This window comes from Hetaerina americana, unplaced genomic scaffold (assembly GCF_022747635.1).
Source record: "Hetaerina americana unplaced genomic scaffold, ioHetAmer1.1.p SCAF_2, whole genome shotgun sequence".
Classification (NCBI taxonomy): domain Eukaryota; kingdom Metazoa; phylum Arthropoda; class Insecta; order Odonata; family Calopterygidae; genus Hetaerina; species Hetaerina americana.
Genome location: NW_027286763.1, coordinates 38415584 through 38436535, shown reverse-complemented (window position 1 = coordinate 38436535; position 20952 = coordinate 38415584). Strand labels below are relative to the sequence as shown.

The window sequence follows — 20952 nt, the reverse complement described above, 5'->3', positions numbered from 1 at the left end:
ATTTTAAAAATTGGATAATAAAGGGTCAAGCTATACATTGAGTTTAACGTTTTTTTCTAGTACAGTAACATTTATAGTAAAACCTCCACCATCTAATAATTAAAGGGGATTATCATGTTACAAAGGGTCTGTCAATAAGAAATTAATTATTCCTTGAACTTCAACCCACTAGTTAAACTAATTATATTCATTTTTTTAATTATAAAACTGTATTAAATTACTTTTATTTCAGGCATTGTTTTGGGTGTGATCGGAAGTATAGTTTTAGCTGGAATAATTTTACTGCTTGTGTGGAAGGTGTTAACATCAATTCATGACCAGCGGGAATATGTACGTTTTGAAAAGGAAAGGCAAATGGCAAAATGGGATCAGGTACCTACTTTATTTACTCTTCGGAATTTGAATAAGTACTAAGTGTACCAATACCATATGCAAACTAGGTGTATATGTCCAAAGGTTATTTTGAACACATGATAGCTTTTATTAGAAATTGCCCCCAATCACCATCATAAAACATAACTGCATTATTTAGGCCTATGAGTAGTAGGCATCTGTGAAGGCCAAAAAGAGTAAGTATTACATTGGAAACAATCAAAATAATATTTTCATTGCAACAAACCATTTTGTTTTATATTTTCTTTGCCACATGAATATATCACTGTGCAAGGTAAATACTATTGTTAATGTGTAATAATTGCAATGAAGTAAATATTTAAATTTAAACTAATCATAAACAAATTTTACTATTCTCACAGGGCATCAACCCACTTTACCAGCAGGCAACGTCAAACTTTCAAAATCCGACATTTGGAAAATGAGCCACAAGTTGCCAATCAATGGAGTTGGTTTAACCCAGCATGATTTTTTACTGAATGTTCGGCAGTCAACTTCTACTCATTGACTTGTGTTTTTAATATCTACACTCATGTGAAAATTTACTTTTTGGGTTTTACATTAATAGAATGCACTTTTTATGTACCTACAATTTTAATTTTCTTCACAGCCGTAATTTTATATTTATGAAGTACTTCCTCATCTTTATACACTTGAGCAATTGGTTCAAATTAAAGTAATGAAGTTTGCAACATTAACACTATCACTGCATCATATGTTACCTATGCTACCAGAGAATTATTTTCTATGGAAAAATGTAGTGCTATAAATAAAAAATAAGGATTAGATATAATTTCAAATAAATTTTGAGTACAGTAGCACTATGACCATGAGGTATTTTTCATTTCAATGATGATAAACTTTAAATTAGCCACCATAAGCTAACTGCAATAATATATGTTGAAAGTAAAGCTGTTCAAAGAAGAATCCTTTTACAAAAAAATTGCAATGAACTTGATAACAGAACTATAAATTATTTGTCGAGGGAGTCCATTTTGAAGCAAGCATAATAATTGTCATCTTACATTTGAAATATTTTTTGAAACAGTTTAAACCAATAAAATTGGAATGCCATTGAATTGAAGGGTTTCCAATATTACCTAAAGGAAAACTGCCCAAGGATGAAAATGAATTAAGTATTTCACATTGAAAATAAGGGAATACTGTGTTTACCCAAGGAAGTGTGCTAGGAGGTTATTCCTTGCATGAAATTTCCTATGTTTGTGTTTTGATATGTTTAAACCTGTTTGCAAATGATTCAGGGAAAAATGCAAAGAAATTATATGATGAAGATTTAAGTAAAGAAAAATAATTCACTTCAAGATAACAAAATTTAATTTGCGAGATATAAATAAATAATATGAGGGACCCCTTGTACCCCGATGATGGTGTCTGGGACCACCAAAAATTGAAGCAAGCTGCTTTCGTCTTGGGTAATCTTCTAAATAAACTATTTCGGTTGAATGCATATAAAAACGCAAAATATAGATTTATAACTTTTGTCTTCCTTACTAAAAGCAAATACAAGTATTATTTTGACCTTTCCACACTAGTTCGACATTTTGGCATGAGGTTACAAGAATTTAGTAATATACACTTATTTGAAATCGGCCTACCCGGCCAAAACTTTTGAAGTAAGGAGCCATGAAGAGGCATGAAACCAAGCTAGACAAAAAAAAACTTTGCAATTCATGAACTTTCATGAATTTATTACCATTTATTGTTATAAGTGATTACAATTCCAATGTACATTATTCATTATTGGCCATTCAATAAGGTTATAATAATATAATGTAAATATATATTATCATCTTTTTAGGGATACAATTTGTCATCGTCGTCTTTTGGTTAAAATATTCAAATATTTCCCTCGGGTCATTTCCTTTGCTTCCTCTAGTCCAAGCTGATATGCGAAATTGTGCAACTTCTTCACTTCGTCGATTAATCCTGCTGCTGTCAAACTGCCAAATTCTAAGATAAAAAATAACAAACACAATTTAGGTTGTTAAAAATACCCAAGTATTACATGATCAATAATAGCTCGTGGCGTGAGTTATATTTGTATCATTGCCCACAGTTACTTTTGTTGAATGTAGAAACAAATCTTGGGTACTCACGGTGAATGAGGTTCACATCTTCACTGTCTAGCCGCTGCGCCCAAGGCTGAGTAGCTTCTCTAGGTGCAGGATCGTGCAAAGAGATAAATTCGGAGACACCTGGAACTTAAAATACTGGAAATTAAATACACCCAAAATTAGCCACTTGTATGCTCTCACCAAAAGTTCATAAATATTTACTTTGCTCGGGCCATAGTTCAGGAGATGCTCTATCCAGTTTTTCTAGGCTCAGTAAACTCTCATCAAATTCAACTAAAGTTTCTGTAGGGATAAAGATATAAGTATTTATAATTATAAGGCACATGTCTTTATAAATCCGGCAATGTCCATCAGCAATATCCTTATTTCAACAACAGCATCCGACCATTCTTAAGTAAATTCCATTGAGTAGGTTTGCAAGAACAGATTACCTTCTTCAACCTTCCCGGTATGCAATGACGCCATACTGTGACAAACATCAACACTCCATTAGCACATAAATGTTGAAAATTTAGGGGGAAAAAACACTATTGAGGATTAGATCTACCAGATGATTTATTTTAGAGCAATTTAAGATAGATTAAAAATCCAAACTGGTCTCTTTGAACCTGCACACAACTGACTAAATCTTAACTTACTATTTTGCCTTGCACCATTCTTTTGTTATTTTTGACAATAAAAGTCAAAAAAGTCACATTTTATGAAACATTTTAAACTGCTGAAACTCCACCAAATCTGGCGATATAAATAATTTTAAAAACTATTTATATTTTAACAAACATTAACATTTAGTAAAATTACATGAAGACTGTGTGACATAATGCATAATGCTGAATTCAGTAATGTTTACAAATTTGCTTCAAATATCTTATTATTTAACAAAACTAGCAAGTTTTGTGCGATCAAATGCATCCCACAGTGAAAAATGAAACACAATATGGTCATATTGTTTTTATACAATCAACCTCAATAAAGCTGTCATATTTCAAGGTCGGTCCAAAGACCATCCACCAAGGCCGTAAGTTTTCCCTATGGTCGTTGGGTTTCATCGCGGCCAATTGGGATAAATAACAGTTGACCTTGGTCCACAGAAAAGGGTTTGAGGATTAGGGAGATTCTTAAAATATACATTTATGTAAAATCAAATCTTTAGATTATTAATCCTCTTAGCCAACAAATTTCAAAACAAGGTTTCCGGTAGGTAAATTTATGGCTTCTTCATATCTGAATGACCGCACGAAACCTTTTTAAGGTATCGATCTCAAAATTATCACTACCCGTTTTTTTCCAGCCATCTTCTACAGTTTCGCAACCTCTTGGCTCGTAGTTAGCAGTTGTGTCACCTAAAAGCTGCAACTATACCATTTCTTATCTACAATCACGCATTATTTTGGTATCCTACTTCGGGTCTTCTTTCCATCTATTCATCATGATAATAGCATCACAATTTCGATCGAAAGCAGTTCAAGCTATTGGTGTAAATATCCAGGTAAATTAAGAGTCAAGTCTTGAATCTCGGTTCTTCATTGTTTTTGTAGCCTTAATAAGATGAATATGCCTTCACTGTGCAATTCCTTCTGTTGAAGGATTTTGTATATCGCCCCATTACTAATTCTGGATGATTCTGTACGGATTCATTTTTTAAAATGCATTTTCTACATGGGCCATTCGTGACAAATAAGTTTATAAGCGTTGCTCTATGAACAAATCATAAGGTCAAGAAAGAACTTCAGTGTTAACTTTTCGATGAAGCAACCATAGTCAGGTCAAACAGTGACATCGTTTTTTACTAATACTTGTCTAATAGGCAATGCTCCTGTCAGCTATCCGATGGCCACGAGGTTTTGTTATATCACAATATAGGCTCAATTGGTGTGCTGTCTGATCTATTCTCCCCTCAGGTCTTTCTTCAAATCAATGCGGTCACCTCTGTTAGAACTCCAGTTTAATTCAGGCTAACACAAGTTCGTCGAAATTAATTCTTATTTAGATTAATTTCGGAGTATTGTCTTGGATCAAACATTAATAATTGAAACGTCTCTGCGAGTGAATGTTTGACATAGTTTGCATAATATATATTATTCAGCACACTATCATAATCGAAAGGAAGGTATTTTTAAGTACCGACCATTAAATCAAGTGAATTTGTTAATTAATGTATCATAGGCAATAAAATAGTGTTGTCAATTTGAGAAGTTTCAATTATTTTTTAAAATTTTCGAGGATTTTATTGTTTTTATGAATGCGGAATTAACTGAAAATTGGGTGTGCTAATTGGTAGGGCCAGTTTTGTACTAGCAATAGGCGATTTATGTTCATGTGAATGTTGAAATGACATCGTGTCATGAGTGAAGAAGATATGAGGTTTCATCTTGGCAAAAGTGAACCAGTGTACGTTGTACAAAAACGGTAATTTTTTGTGAAGTTGAAAAGGGGAGGTCTTCTAATCAATACCACCTATTTATCCCAAGAGTACCACTAGTATTACATTAATAGGGGACGTATTTGGGACTAGTTTTCTTTATCTTATTTTTCGTCTTTTAGAATTATGCCAGATGTGCTAGTACTACACCTACGACAAAACTGTTTATAAATGGGCAATTTGTGGATTCAAAAACTGACAAGTGGATTGATCTTCATAATCCTGCAACAAATGAGGTAAGCTTAAATGAAGTGATAAATTGCATGATCTCTCTAACTGCATTACTTGTATAGCTATCTTTGAAGCTAAATTGCCATCCAGTGTGTAAAAAGTATGTACTTATTTGTTTTAAACGAATGCCCTTTATTTTTTTTCAAATTAAAATTTTATTATAGTTCATTAAAAACCCATAATTATTTGGTTTCATTTTCTTAGCCCTTCTTATGAATTATGCACTCCTTCCTTTCCCTTCTAAATATGTATTTGAAATTTATTCTAGGTAGACTGACAGCAATTTGCAAAATTCCCTATTTTAAATTCATTTAATATTGTTAAAGTTATTTCAGGTTTTCTTAGAAGTCATGAGGCAATTATGTGAGATTATTATTAAATTCATTTGATGCTGTTTCTTTAATTACTTTTAATTTTAAAATTGGCAATATCTTAAAATTTTTTTGTAAACCACATCATATTTAGTTTATTTTATACCAGTAATTGCAGCAATGGTCAGCTTTGCCAAATACAAATCAGTGATGCACCTTGGCTGACATCTAAAGCTCTATATTCGGTGGATGAATATTTCTCTCATACTATACCAATCTCGTCTTTTGATGTTCTTACTTGTGTTGCTCATATTGTCTAGACAATATCCATTGTATTTTCTTTATATTTACTTAACAGCTATTAAATGTATTAACATACATGTAGTTTCTCCTGAGAAAATATTATTTAGCATGGTCTAGACTTCTTAAGGACGAATGGATGGTTCATTTCATCCGGTATATCACCCTTAAGTCTGGCAATTCATATATCAAGTCTCATGTTTAGTGTTCATAGTAATTGAACAAACTTAAGAAGTGAATGGGATAATATCAAGGACTTATTTTTTGACGTGGAATGTGTTATTGTATTTTGCATTAATTATATGGAAAAAAAATTGTTATACTTAATGAGTGTGTTGCTTTACAAGGAAGATTCTGGGACAAATTATGCTTGTTGTGCTTGGTTCCACTATATACTGTTTATCTTCTTGAGCATAATTTCATTGTTTCATCCCATAATCCTAATGCGTTGATTTTTATGAAATATATGCATTTTAAATCACAGTATAGCCTTACCCAATTTTTTATTATTATTAATTATTATTATTATTTAATTTATTATTATTTATTTATTTTTAATTAATTTATTATTAATATTTATTATTATTAATATTTTATTTGTAATGTTGAACCAGGATGTCATTTGATGAAAAGATGTAAAAAAACATCTCTTCCACCATGTCATAGAATTACTTTGAGTGAATATAAATTGTAATGTGTCGTCCATGACCAATTTGAAAATGACGCTGACCAAAGTGACAACATAAGTGAAGTATAAATTGTAATCCATTGTTAAACTTGTCTGGATATATTTTAAGAACTGAATGTGTGTAAATAGTAGTGTGTTTCAAAATTACTTTTCCCAATTATTAAATGTATAAAAAACCGATAAGATACTTGTCGCTGGCTAGGTTGCATTGATGAGTTTATACTACTTCAATGAATATATGTCATCATGAATAAGGAATGAGGGAACTCCTTCATTTGAAATTCCAATCATAACTAATCCCATGGCACATTTTAAAGTACTATTTGAATCGGTAACTCAGTGTGTAAATGTGTGTGAGACCATCACTTCGGCCTTGCCAAATTCAATTGAAAAGTGATTCTTTGATTCTATATTTTCATTCTTCAGCTAGTCACACGTGTCCCAAAATCAACACAAGATGAAATGAATGCAGCAGTTGAGTCTGCTAAGGCAGCATTCAAATCCTGGTCCCAAATGTCAATTCTTGGACGGCAGCAGATTATGTTTCGCTATCAAAATATAATAAAGGAGAATATGGTAAGTTTCAATACTTATAATATATTTACTTACAATTTTTAATTTTCCTGTAAACTCACTTCAGGTAGTATCCCTGGGATCTTATACCCTCTAATAATGCACATTTGTACTAGTGATGAGTTGATAGGTTTTCCTCCCTTCATACTTAGTAACAAGAACAATACCAATAAATATTCACAAAACTATTTCATATCATTAGAAATCAGCAATAATGGATATATTTTAAATACGTTATCTCAATGCAAGTATATAAAATCAAGAAAATTAGAAAAATATGTTCTTTAGTGCATGTATTAAAATATAAGGATCATGATTATGTTTCCTCAACAAACTCCAATGTTAAAAAGGGTGCACTAAACTTGGTTTGAAAGGTGAAGGTAGAGCTTACCGTAGCACTAAGTCCAATTTCATGCGAAATTGGCATATCAGGGTTGAGAGGCCTGTTCCTTTTCCTGTGCTGCCTATGGTATCTCAGGAAGTTCAGCTACACAAAGAATCAGACAGCTTGGAGCTTGGGCGAAGCTGATGGTGCCCTGAGGCATTCCCGGGAATTGAGCCTTCACCCTCAACTCAGTAATCTAATGCCCTACCCACTGGACTCCATGTCTTCATAAACAATATATATATATGTATATATATATATATATATATATATATGCTTTCGTAGACGTAACACAGAAGTGCCGAATAGTACAATACACAGTAACACACAATATACGAGGGTCATCCGGAAAGTAGTACCCGTTCGTAAAATAAAGACACAAAAGTAAATATTAACAAACATAAAAAATTTTATTTGAAAGAGGATACTTTAAACTACTTCTCAACATAATCTCCAAGCAAATTAAGGCATTTGTCATAACGTGTGACAAGTTTCTGTATTCCTGCTGCATAGTCCTTCGCCGCCAGCTCATTGAGATACGCGAGGGACCCATCTTGCACAAATTTTTGCATAATGCAGATGGTGTTTAACAATTTCATGAACAATTGTTCGAGAAACATTGGGAAAATGCTCACAGATGTCATCAATTGTGACGCGCCGATCGTTCCTCACGAATTCGTCAACTGAGCTCACCAGTTGGTCTGTAATGACAGACGGTCTCTCCGAACGCTCATCGTCGTGTGTGTTCCCCCTCCCCATGTTGAAGTTGCGACACCACCGCCGAACAGACGACTCGTCCATTACATTGTCTCCATACACCTCCTTTAATTGGCGATGAATATCACATGGGCGAACGTTTCTTGCATTGAGGAATTTAATCACTGCCCTCACTTCACAACTGGCGGCGTTCTCAATTTTTTTAAACATTGTAAACAATCACAGAAACAACACAGGCAATGCTAGCGTCACGCAACTTGGCTCAGAGAAGGCAGACAAGCCACTGAAGCTATCTGACCTCGTCCAGCGGCTACTCGCGTCGTCAGCACTTCATGCGGCACGAACGGGTACTACTTTCCGGATGACCCTCGTAGAAACACAAAAAAAGAAGAACACTCACACGTTATTTCTTGATATTTCGACGGAAACAATCCGTCTTCCTCTGAAGATATAGAAGTAATGACTGCTGGAGTTGTTGAGGTGAGGGGTGCGAGAGAAAGGGAAGGGGGCCAGGAGAAGGGGAGAACGGGAGGCGAAGGAGGGGTGAGGGTGGGCTTCCACAAAGTAACAATTTTAGGCCACTCCCATCAGTGAACGACATTGAGGCCCGGATGCTGATAGGCCATACAGATGTAAATGAATGCCATTTCAAGTGTTTTTAATTGTATAGGGTTATCGGATGTGGGAAGGGAGGCCAGGACGGAAACATTGTAGCACAGGTTGAAAGGGGTATTATGATGGGAAGCATGTTTAGGGATGGGGAGACCCGCGGACGGGGAGGAGGGATTGCACGAGGCGCGGTGGTTATTAATCCTAATGTTAAGTGGTGTGGAACATTGGCCTATGTAAAATGACGGGCAGAGTTTACAGGTAAGAAGATAAACTACATTCTTGGAAGTGCAAGAGGAATAGGGGAAGGGCGGGAGAGAGTTAAATGGTGGGATGGAGTGGGGTGGAGTGGTGAAAATAGGGCAGGTTTTGCATCTTGCTCGATGACATGGAGTGGGTATGGCTCTGGGGGTGTGAGGGGATTTTGAGAGCGGCCTGGTGGATTTGAGGATATTTGCTAGGTTGGCGGGACGTTTGAAAGTGACAGAGGGGCATTTGGGAAGAAGGTTGGAGGAAGTGTTGTGATTTTTGAGGATGGGGAATAGGTCTTTGAGGATGAATTTGAGAGACTGAATGCCTGGGAAGTAGGTAGTACAGATTGAGAGAGGCTGGGAGTCTGTGGTTGAGGCAGGCTTGGGGGTGTAGGAATGTTTAAGTATTTTTTTATGGAGGAGGGAATCAGGGTATCCTCGTTGGAGGAGGGAGTGGTGAAGGTTGTTGAGGTATTTCTTAAGGGATTCGGGATGGTTGCAAATGCGGTGACCGCGGATAGAGAGGGAGTAAGGGAGGGAGCGCTTGGTATGGGAGGGGTGACAACTGCTGTAATGAAGGTATTGCTGCTTATTAGTGGGTTTGGTGTGAACAGAGGTAAGGAATTTGTTATTGCTGAGGGTAATATTAACATCGAGGAAGGTAATCTGAGAGGATGAAATGGTCGAGGTGAAAGACAGGGATGAGGAATCGTTGAGTTATATATATACATATATATATATATATATACACATATATATATACATATACATATACATATATATATATATATATATATATACATATATATATACATATATATATATATATATATATATATATATATATATATATATATATATATAAAGATTGTACGGAAAAACTCACACGAGCGGCACAATAATGGGCTGACACAATATAACACAAATAGAAAAGAATAGACACATTTAAAAGAACACTCACACGGTAAATTGTTCGAGCTTTCGGCCCTCTCAGAGGCCTTCTTCAAGAGAGACTGAAAATATGCTATTGCTGGAGAGAGGGGAAAGAGCTATGGGCGTGGAGGGGAGGTGTGGAGGGAATGCTGGGAGGGAAATTAAATATGGCGGTTAAGGGTGGGAATTTTAAAGGAACGGAAGGATAGTATGTAGGCGGATTCACGAGTTCTCACCTCTATGTTGGTGGCTGAATCAGGTAGGGATTCTAGGATGCTTAGAGCAAAACACTGGTCGAATGAAAGGTTGTGGGAATTGGCGTGTGAAGGGATAGGAAGAGAAGAGAGTGAGGTAGAATTGCAGGATTACCGGTGATTATTCATTCGGATGGATAAGGGGGTAATGCATTCACCTATGTAAAAGGAAGTGCAATGTTTGCATGATAAAAGATAAATAATATTTTTTGAGAGGCAATTAGCTTGGGAACGAGGTGAGGGGGCTATGATGGGATGATTTATATATATATATATATATATATATATATATATATATATATATATATATATATATATATATATATATATATATATATATATATATATATGTATATATATATATATACACATTTTATTTTAATCACAGAATATATATATATATTCTGTGATTAAAATAAAATGTGGTGAAAATGCATTGTTTCAGGTGTAATATGGTCAAACTCGAGCGTAATAGTGAACAATTAATGACACTTTACCACTAGATATAGATTTATTTTACAATCAAGCTCTAGATTTTTTACTAATCAATATCTAGTGTAAAGTTATTATCATTTGTCATCATTAATAAAATTGAGCTCTTTTCCTTGTCTTTTCATGCTAGTTATTTTATTAACCCAGATAGATAACCCATTGTGTATAGGAAAAAGTCTGTAAAAGTGTATATGTCGGAGATTTTCAGTTTTTTTCTCCTTTCATGTTAACTGAAAAGCACTTTAATTAGTCATTAAACTTTTATCTTCCAGCCACCTAAGTTAATATCTTTGAAAAGCTAATAGATGCAGTAGTATTAATTATCATATTTTTTAATTACTGGTGGTGATTCATAAAGATATTTAACTATATAAGTAATAGTCTACTTTTATAATGTACTCCTTCATCTTGAATTAATGGAATATGCAGATGAGGGATCTGCCTGGAAATTCTTGGAGCGTAATAACAATTTCTAATGTTTGTATATACTCTTGGTGCTGTTTTGTTGGTTTTATGTTTATTTGCTAATTACCTTTTTTGAACTTTTCTCAATCTTGATGTGTCCAAATTATGTATATATCACATACTTATAGTCTGTGGACTAAAAGTAGTGTCAGTTCATCTAATCTCTTGGGAATTAACTTTTTCAGTACTTTATTTCATTATAATTTCATCAATCCATGCACCATAAACTTTAAAATTTGTCCAGCCAATGAGTTTCCATTATTCAAAAAGGTATAGAGGACATGTGCAGGAATTTAGAAGCATCTTACAAGTCTTGTGGTCATTTAAAATTGACTCAATGGTACACATATCATTAACTGAGCGTCCACATTTTGAAAATTTTATACCTTATCTTACCGCCACTGTACATTCCAGGCCGAACGTTTAATCCTACTAATAAGTTAAGTGCACATTTTAATATGCTAATACATATGATTTGCCAAAAGTTTCAGGTAGGATTAAAGAGAAAGCTCTCCAAAGATTTATTTTGAGTAACCCTGAGGTTGTATCAGATCCAAATTCAGGTTGTAGTAAAAATGTGGAGCGATAAAGTTTTTGGTTTAGTGCTGATTGTTTCAATTCCACCATATTATGTGGAAATCATTCAACTTTTTCATAATACCAGTGCACCAGCTTTTTTAATCTTGACAATAAGTCCATGCATACAAATATATACCCTTATGAATATATTTACTTTAATATTATTAATATGATTTTGTTGAAGAGAAAAATGAAAGTAAATATTCAAATGAAAAATATATGCATCAAGTATGAAAATATAGGTATGAAAATGTATGAAAAATCATGAAAATGTAGATGTCCAGAATGTGTAAAATTGAACAATTGCTTGTGAACACTGTGTTCTGATGTTCTTGAAATTATTTCTAATTTTCAGAAAGAACTAGCCAAAAGTATAACAACTGAGCAAGGAAAAACATTGGCTGATGCAGAAGGTGATGTTCTTAGAGGACTACAAGTTGTTGAACACTGTTGCAGTGTCACATCTCTTCAACTAGGAGAAACCTTGTCTGGGATTGCTAAGGATATGGATACAATATCTTACAGACTTCCCCTTGGTGTAACAGCTGGAATAACTCCATTTAACTTCCCTGCTATGATACCACTTTGGGTAAGTTGCTATTTTTATAGCATTGCTTTAAATGTAACAACACAGAATGATGGCATATGTCCATTACATCATTCTGTGTTGAAGAAAGATGGCAAGAAAGAAAACTTGATTTCTTGAACTGCAAAGAAAACTATTGGCTGAAGGAAGCACTAGACAAACTTCACTGATGAAGTCTGGACCTAATAGAAGAGAAAAGAATGTAAACAAAATCGAAATTTGAGGAAAGACAGCTATACTGCAGAAGTTTGAGAAATTAAATGAGCAGAAAAGCTAGAAGAGCCTTAGAAGACTTAATAATGACCCTATGTGAAGAAATGCGACTTGACAAAGTCAAGTCGCATTTCTTCGCATAGACAAGGAAAAGTTGAAGCAGCATACGGAACTGTGAAACACCATTTCAATGCTGATGAAATGTCAGTGTCAGCCAGGATAACATTGGTTAAATTTTCCCTAAAGTTGAAGACAAAGTGAAGAGATGGATTGAGTATTGGGAGAATCTTAATGATGAAAAAGAAATTCTTGTATGAATACTGGAAGAATAGGATAATATCTACTGTCTCCTTAGGTTTGATTTGATACTGTAGAAAAGGACATCAGAGCAATCAAGGCACCAGGGATCGATGGTAAACCCTTGGAACTAATAAAAAAATTCCAGAAATAAGATCCTGACATGGCTATACCACATACTATAGATTATGTAAATGAGAAGAGAAATACTGATGGTCTACAAGTAGATTTTAATCATCCCTATACCGGAAAAAAGTAGAAAAAGCTATCTGATGATCCATGCATCAGAAATTGGGGCGCAAATAATGTACTGCAGGAGGAAGAAGAATGGTCATTTAGTGGAGAACAATTTGGATTTAGAAGAAGTGATTCGGAGTTTAAGAAAAGTTTATCGTAGTGTGGGGTCATGTTGTCTTTTGGACAAGGCTAAAAAATGTAAGGCTTTAAAGTTTATGTCCATGCAAAACCTACTTTAAATGGTACACCACCAAAAAATAAGAGGCATAAGAGAAACTATTATCCATCACATACTCATAGTAAGAAAAAGCATAAACACAGTAATCAACCCGGAGGTAGGTTTGGTAGGTGATGGTAGTTTTCACTGAATACTAAGCCCAACAACATGAAATTCACACATCAGGGTAGGGGGGTCAGCCAGCTATGGTTTTCCAGGAAGATCTGGCTCCTGAAAAATCACTCAGCTCGGGTGGAGTTGAGGTTGCCCAGAGAGGCCAGCCTGGGAATCAAACCTGGGCCTTCCAGTCAGTAGTCCAATGCTCTACCCCAGGACTACCACATCCCCCATACTCATACTAAAGAAGAGGATACTGAAAGATCAACCAGCAGCAGTCCTTTATCTGAAGAAAGCCTTTGGCATTGTGTGATGGAATATGGTACAATGTTTTGTAGAGAATATTGGAATGAATTACAATGTGAGGAGATTGATTCTTGCTCCATACAGAGAGCCGGCAGCAGTGATTAGATGCGGCGAAAGCAAGGGGAGAAGTTAAAATAAAGAAAGGAGTGAGGCAAAGTTGCTTATTATCACCTTGATAAAAAGCAACTTCTGTAGGATACTTGACAAAATGGTGAAGGGGATGAAAAACTACATCCTCAAGAGAAGCATGATTAAAATAAGGTAAGGTTTGTGGAGAAAGTAAAGAGTATTATCACCTAAAAAGACTGTGGAAAGACCTGCGGTAACAAGTGGAAGAGCTATGGCTTTTAAGAAATAAAATCATTGATGATGGAAGAAGTAAGATTAGTATAGTAAACAGGATAGGAATAGCAAAGAAGGCTTTCTATCAGAATAAGCAATGACCTATGGCAAGAAGTAAGAGCATACACACAAGGAAGTGATTCATTAAGAGTTACATATGCAGTCTAGTTTTCAGTCTGTTTAACAGATATTAGTCTTGGATGATAGGTTTAACAAAGAGCAGAAGGTGCAGGTTGTGGAAAGGTGGCATTTTAGATGGAACAGTGAAAATTAAGTGAATAGGGATACTAAGAAATGAAGAAGTACATCAAGGAGTGGGTGAAGAGAGAACCCTATGGAATACACTCATAATGAGAAGAGAGAAATCAATTTCCTGAGACATGATAGCTAACTGAAGATCATTATTGCAGGAATGTGGAAGGAAAGAAATGCAGAGAAAGACCTGGGATAAACTATGAGAAGCAGGTAATGGAAAATGTCAGTGCTAGGAGTTATTAAATGTAAGTACAAATTTCTTGCACTTCAGCCGTTCTAAGTCAGTTCACTTATTTCCCACTCCCATTTAGCTTTTCTTTTTCACAACATTCATTGGATTAATCTTTATATGATTAAACTTGTAATTTGTATTAGGCTGTTAATTAAACTGAAATTATTGCATCTGTGCTAGTTCTCAATTTGAACCTAATTTTCAGATGTTTCCCATGGCAATAGTATGTGGTAACACATATGTTATTAAACCGTCCGAACGTGATCCTGGAGCTTGCATGCTTTTAGTGGAAATGTTGAAAGAAGCTGGTTGTCCAAATGGAGTTGTCAATGTAATACATGGTGCTCATGAATCTGTAGATTTCATCTGTGATCATCCAGACATTAGAGCTATATCTTTTGTAGGATCTGACCAAGCTGTGAGTACTTTTTTACTTTTTATATTTCTGATGTAGCTGGAATGTTTGATTTATTATTATGTTTTAACAAAGTTTTTTTGCTTGAAATGAAGGCCTTCATTCTTTTCCTTGGATTGTAGTTTTGCAGCAATGCAGTTTTATGTCATAGTTTTGACCAAGAATTTTAGTAATTTTATAAATTTGCTTGTAAAATGTTATTCACTCTCATGAATGCCCAAAAAAATGTTGAATTGCCGGAGCATTGGGCTTTAATTGGCAGAAAATAGTAAAAAAGGAGGAAATTAACTTTTCAGACCTCCATTATTAAAATTTACAATTCAATCCTATACCTGTAAACAGCCTATATGTTATTATACAAGGTTCCAGTGAACAAATGAGGAAAATAATGTCATGATATAAATGGATTCAATTCATATGAATCAAAATAGTAAGAAAAAGTGGCTGTGATTGGAAAGCAAATGAACTCTCCTTATTTATACCATGTGATTAATTCTAGTTTTTTTAGCAATGGAGAGTTCTTTTCCATTTTCTCAGCCATTTTCATAAGGGTGGAATTTTAGTTTTCAACTATCATCAAGTGAATAGGAGAAAATATTATCAGAAAGCTAAACCTATCATGTGGTAAGGAAAAATCAATTGATTGGGGAAGGAAAAATATTGACAAAGAATCGCTGATACAGACCCATATGATACTAATTAAAATAAGGTAATATAGTCAATGACTTACTTGTTTCATAGCAAAACTGTAGATTTGCTTGCTCTAAATGAAAATATGCAATTCTCAGGGATTATAAATTTGAGTTAAATAATAATGGGGAAGTTAAAAAGTGTTTCAATTAAAACATTAACTGCTATTGACAACTTTTAATGTTGTCATCAAAATTGAAACTTTCAAGAAAACCAAGGTATTTAAAACTTGTGTTATTTTAATAGTATGTCAAATCATGTAATTATCTTTACGATTGTAATTTTATTAAAAGTTTTTAATGCTGGAAAGAGAGTATAGCTCGGATAATCTGCAAATTTGGTAATCGACAAATGGATAATTGAAGTTTACTTTAAATAGTTATTAATGTATATAAAGTGTTATAGTGAAGAAATTAAAGTAAATACTTAACTTGAGTGGCAAAGTATAAAATAGTATGTGTGCTACAATAACAGAATGGGGCCAGTAGTCACATATTCTAAGTGGCAAAAATAAATCATATGTATATCACAGGTATATGGATATAATTGAAAAACAGTAAATCTTCATTCCAGGGTAAATACATTTATGAACGAGGATCTAAGAATGGGAAAAGGGTTCAATGCAACATGGGAGCAAAGAACCATGGAGTAGTAATGGCAGATGCTAACAAAGAGAATACTTTGAACCAATTGGTTGGAGCTGCTTTTGGGGCAGCAGGACAGAGGTGCATGGCACTCAGCACTGCTGTGTTTGTGGGAGAAGCTAAGAATTGGTTGCCTGACCTGGTGGAAAGAGCTAAAAAGTTAAAAGTTTCAGCAGGTTAGCAAAGTGTCTTGTCACAAAAAATTATCGCTTGAGTATTTGGATAGACTGTAATAACGGCTTGAGGACTATTCTGTAGCATATTTCAAGTACACATTTGAAGTATTTTTAATAATTTTTCATTTGATTTGCAGAAAACTGTCAACAGTATAAGTAAGTCTTGTCTTTATTTTAATAATGGTTCAAATCCTATGCTAATGATCCAAGTTTTGCACTTAGTTCAATGATAAAACAAAATGGTGCTTCATGAAAGTTCATATTAATTATAACAAAAGTAGTTTTTTATTTCAAATTGTTTTGGAATGATTTATTTATGATTTTACTAATTGCATATGTCAAAAAAGGCCAACCAAAATGGTAAATTCTGGTAATAGGATTTTGATCAACATATAGTCAATTCATCTACTTAAAATTAAAATATTGGATATATTTTTTTGTGCTCTTTAAATTAATTGTAATTGGTTTAATTATGCCCACAAAAATCCTATTGAATATTAACAGACATCATTTGGAAAATAGACAATATGTTTAAACATGTAATAGTTCCTTTGAAAAGTGGAAGTCACACAAACACTGATTTTTGGAACAAGTTTTACCACATTCTTTTTCATAGCAACAACCTAACAACCCAAAAAAATAAAATTTCTTCGATGGATGTTTTATGTTTCACCTACAACGGTGAATTAATTCAATGCATTCTTTTCGCTCGTATGTCTGTGGTACCTAGTGGTTTCTAGTGACTATAATTTTGTAATTTCCTTTTGAATTGGGACATGCTTAGAGTTTATATAAATGTTTTTTTTAGAAGTTTTTAACCAACATATTTTCCATCCATTATTAGAGATATTTAATCAAAATTTTCTTCATCAATTTGTTTAATTTTCAGTATGTAACATTAGTTAATTTAGTGTAGGCATTGATGGCACACCAAATTATTTTTGCATTTGACAATCTTATTGTTGCTTCATATTATAATTTTGGTTGTGACATTAAATATGTTTGGAGCAGATAATCACAAGAATATTCTCTACCTGTTTATATAGTATTTTTGGTTGAAATGTGTTAACTTTCTCTCATGCAAATTGTTGTATGATGTGAATCTTCATCACCAGCAAGAGGGAACCAGAGAAATATTTACAATAAACACCTCATTGTATTAATCATGAATACTTATTTATGATCAAAAAATTTTTGTGAACTTCTGAAAATCATAAAATGATTTACCTAATCTTTTAATGTGAATCAGTATATATTAGGTCTTCTAATTTGAGGGTATTTCATGATCCTTTACAAACCCTACAGGCCACATTCCGGGTGCTGATTTGGGTCCTGTGATATCACCCCAAGCAAAAGAGAGGATAGTTGGACTTGTTGAGTCAGGAATTAAGGAAGGTGCCAAATGTATCCTGGATGGCAGGGATATCAAAGTGGCTGGTTTTGAAAAAGGAAACTTTGTTGGTCCTACCATTTTATCTGATGTTAAGGTACATAATAAAAATAGAGCTTGCTTGCATGTTTGTCTCTTGTCTCTAAATGTGGGTTTTAATTGAGTTGAGGGCGTGGCCGGACCGGCATCAGCAGTGTTGAATACCTAGTGAAATTTGTTGAATATGTGTCTGTAGTAATTTGTTCTTTAGTTGAAACAATATTGTATTTAATTATTTCAAGAGTAAAATTTTCATTGCTGGTCATTAAACCGGGATGAGTGGATGCCTGTGGGCTTGATATGCATACCTGTGAGGGCCTCTTTATGACGAGTTCCCATGGAAATTGTTTAGCATGTTTTGTTCAGGGCAATTAATATTTAAATAACCTATATTAGGGCACTATAACCTTATTGAGGCACTAATTTCACTCTTTTGAAAGTGTTTGTTGGTGCATGCAAGTCCCCATTTTTGTGTTGGCAGAGGATTGAAATAGTTATCTCTCTCCCTGCCTGAAATTATTTTGCCTTATAGTGAAAATTCTGCTAGTTTTTTCATTGATTAAATAGTTTTGGAATTTCCTGTTCAAAGTGCAGATTTATTCTGACTTTCACAATCATTAAATAATTGATCTGTTAAAATTATGTTCATACTTTTTATAGTACTGTATAATTCATCGTGTTGAATTTATCATCATTCACCTTTAACCTTTATCATAATTAATTTGTCATTAGTGTAGGCAGGTTTAGCATTTATAAAAGAATATTTTATTATTATTATTATTATAGAAAAAAGTTATACATATTTTCTTTAATAAAGTATTTGAGAGCTGAAGTTGGAGAGAAAAATGGCTATAAAATGCAAAAAAATTTAGAAATATACTTATATTTTAAGAAAATATTCAGGTTTGGAAATAGAGCAATCTGAAAACCTAAAGTAGCAATATTGGCTAACCACGTGAATCTGTACTTGCCAGCATACTTATCAAGTACAGTATTAATATTAATGTATTTGTGTTATTCCTCGAAGGACTATTGTAACCTATCTTTACCAATTCATTGTGCTTTTTATAGGTTAATTTAATGTAGAAAGATATTCAGTGGAATTTTCTCTAGTCTCTCTTGCTTATGTGGTCAACACTTAACGTGCTAAGGCCTAGGGCTTATTGTCTATGCCACACTCATGTGGTCATAGAGAATGCAGTCTTAGTCAATGCATTTTACTTTTTTACCAAATATTGTTCTTGTTCACTACCTGCTAAAAATGAAATATATAACCTCAATCTTTCAGGAAAACAAAGTTTTGCCTTGGGAACTAGTTATGGAGTAAAAAATCATAGCATGATCATACATAGGATGTATACTAGGTAAAGGTATCAGTTATAGAAACAGTTATGGTTGTCTGTATGGAAGGTTATAGGAAATGTTTACAATGTGGATATGGAAGGTTATAGGAAATGTTTACAATGTGGATTTCAGATTCATGTCTACACTTTTTTCTCTTCTGACTCTTTATTTCTTATTTTTCTTATTTATATTGTCTTCCTTTTCTCATTTAGCCAAACATGCAGTGCTACAAGGAAGAGATCTTTGGACCAGTGCTAGTCACTCTTACAGTGGACACACTTGATGATGCTATCAAACTAATAAACAGTAATCCTTATGGCAACGGTACTGCAATTTTCACCACCAATGGTGCAACTGCTAGGAAATTCACGCACGAAATTGATGTTGGACAGGTGAGTAGTCACTGAAATTAAACATCCTCAATAGAAAACTTGTAATGTCAAAAATGTCATCATAAAATTTCCTCTCGTTTTATAGGTTGGAGTGAATGTTCCCATCCCAGTTCCCTTGCCCATGTTCTCTTTCACTGGCACCAGAGGATCTTTCTTGGGAGATGCACATTTCTATGGGAAACAGGTATTTTTCTGCATGTGCAGTCTTTTTCATTATTTCCAATATTGCAGTATAGTAATTTTCTAATTATCCAGTCAAGTAAAAAGTCTAAAAAGGATGCTCAACTATGTGAGATGCATTTCAAATACAATTTATTTTCCAATTTTACTTTGTGCAAGTGATCCATGACTTCTAAGAATGCACTTTGTATTTTAAAGACTTCATAAATAAACTTCTGTTTAAAAAAATTTCTGTTTAACTATTTTTAATGAAATTTATTTTTTTATTTTTAATCAGGGAATCAACTTTTACACTCAAGTGAAGACTGTGACTCAACTGTGGAAAGAGTCTGATGTGACACATGATAAAGCTGCTGTGGCCATGCCAGTTATGAGATAGTCTGTGAAATATCTCTGCAGTAAACCAAGGTGGATACAATATCTCAGGAGCATTGAGAGTATACATATTAATTATGCTGACAAACAATATTTTAAATAATGTACGAAGTCTGAAATAAGAAACAGATCCATCGATATCATTTTAAGATTAATTTAAAAAATATTAACTTGAAATCATCCTCTCATTCACTGTGTAATCTCATGTGCCATATCATGTCATAACATGTTATTAACTATCATGTTATAAATTATTTTAATGAAAATGGTCTTCCATTTACTAAGAGCCTTATAGTGAGAATAAATTCAACGCAGCTTCCTCCAGTCAAATGTATATAATGAGGAAAAAATTTAAAATCTACATCATGCTTAAGATGTGAGCATGTTTTTAGCATTTATGTCAGAATGCTATGATGAGAGTATTCTTTGAATGAGAATATATCTGAATACCCAGTTTCATTCCTTTCTGATGAGGAATATATTTTTGGCCCATTGTGGTGAAATGAAATAAACTTTTTGAACTCCATTTAGTTCAGTTTTTTATGCCTTTTAACAAGGATTAATGTGAATGTGATGGTGACAAAGGCTGAAAGTGTGGAAAGTAAGTATTATATCCAGTATTCACAATTATCATTGTAAATAAATGAGTTTGTTTTGACTACAGAGCCTTAAAGAAAGTCTGTCATAAATACATTCTGCAAATTTGATGATTGTGCGGTACCTTATCATTTTTCAGAATGGTCGCCCCCCTTGAAATTAAGGCCTCTCATTTTTATTCCTCAATGTCTATCCAGGAATTCCTCTTA

General features: G+C 33.8%; 3 protein-coding genes across 3 annotated transcripts in view; 2 read left to right on the top strand and 1 right to left on the bottom strand.

Annotated features, from left to right (window-relative positions):
* The window catches only part of LOC139687530 (integrin beta-PS-like), a 34291-nt gene extending 33121 nt beyond the window's left edge, over positions 1–1170 (top strand). Inside the window, exons 16-17 of the mRNA XM_071584731.1 lie at positions 233–372; positions 756–1170. Coding sequence (XP_071440832.1) covers positions 233–372; positions 756–818 — 203 coding nt within the window. The 3' untranslated portion in view covers positions 819–1170. The remainder of the gene's footprint in view (positions 1–232; positions 373–755) is intronic.
* Positions 1171–2090: 920 nt separating this feature from the next.
* Positions 2091–3145, bottom strand: lin-52 (DREAM core complex component lin-52). The gene is made up of 5 exons (XM_071585958.1): positions 3128–3145; positions 2921–2955; positions 2691–2771; positions 2511–2615; positions 2091–2364 (listed from the first exon to the last, which is right to left on the bottom strand). Exons 2-5 carry the CDS (start codon positions 2952–2954, stop codon positions 2225–2227), a joined length of 360 nt encoding a protein of 119 aa, XP_071442059.1. The 5' UTR covers position 2955; positions 3128–3145; the 3' UTR covers positions 2091–2224.
* Positions 3146–3500: 355 nt separating this feature from the next.
* On the top strand, positions 3501–20672 carry LOC139688402 (probable methylmalonate-semialdehyde/malonate-semialdehyde dehydrogenase [acylating], mitochondrial). The gene is made up of 11 exons (XM_071585957.1): positions 3501–3686; positions 3781–3978; positions 5034–5147; positions 6868–7017; positions 12055–12288; positions 14707–14919; positions 16180–16426; positions 17732–17913; positions 19412–19591; positions 19677–19775; positions 20049–20672. The coding sequence occupies exons 2-11, from the start codon at positions 3919–3921 to the stop codon at positions 20148–20150; spliced, it is 1581 nt and encodes a 526-aa protein (XP_071442058.1). The 5' UTR covers positions 3501–3686; positions 3781–3918; the 3' UTR covers positions 20151–20672.
* The last annotated feature ends 280 nt before the right edge of the window (positions 20673–20952 follow it).

What these genes read in the sequence shown, in the direction of transcription:
- lin-52 (XM_071585958.1), bottom strand. Translation starts at nt 2,954, where the DNA reads ATGGCGTCATTGCATACCGGGAAGGTTGAAGAAG. An exon ending in TACCGGGAAGGTTGAAGAAG is followed by an intron (nt 2,772 to 2,920) that starts GTAATCTGTTCT and finishes TTATCCCTACAG; the next exon opens with AAACTTTAGTTGAATTTGAT. An exon ending in AGATGTGAACCTCATTCACC is followed by an intron (nt 2,365 to 2,510) that starts GTGAGTACCCAA and finishes TTTTTATCTTAG; the next exon opens with AATTTGGCAGTTTGACAGCA.
- LOC139688402 (XM_071585957.1), top strand. Translation starts at nt 3,919, where the DNA reads ATGATAATAGCATCACAATTTCGATCGAAAGCAGTTCAAGCTATTGGT. An exon ending in ATAATCCTGCAACAAATGAG is followed by an intron (nt 5,148 to 6,867) that starts GTAAGCTTAAAT and finishes TTCATTCTTCAG; the next exon opens with CTAGTCACACGTGTCCCAAA. An exon ending in CCATTTTATCTGATGTTAAG is followed by an intron (nt 17,914 to 19,411) that starts GTACATAATAAA and finishes TTTCTCATTTAG; the next exon opens with CCAAACATGCAGTGCTACAA.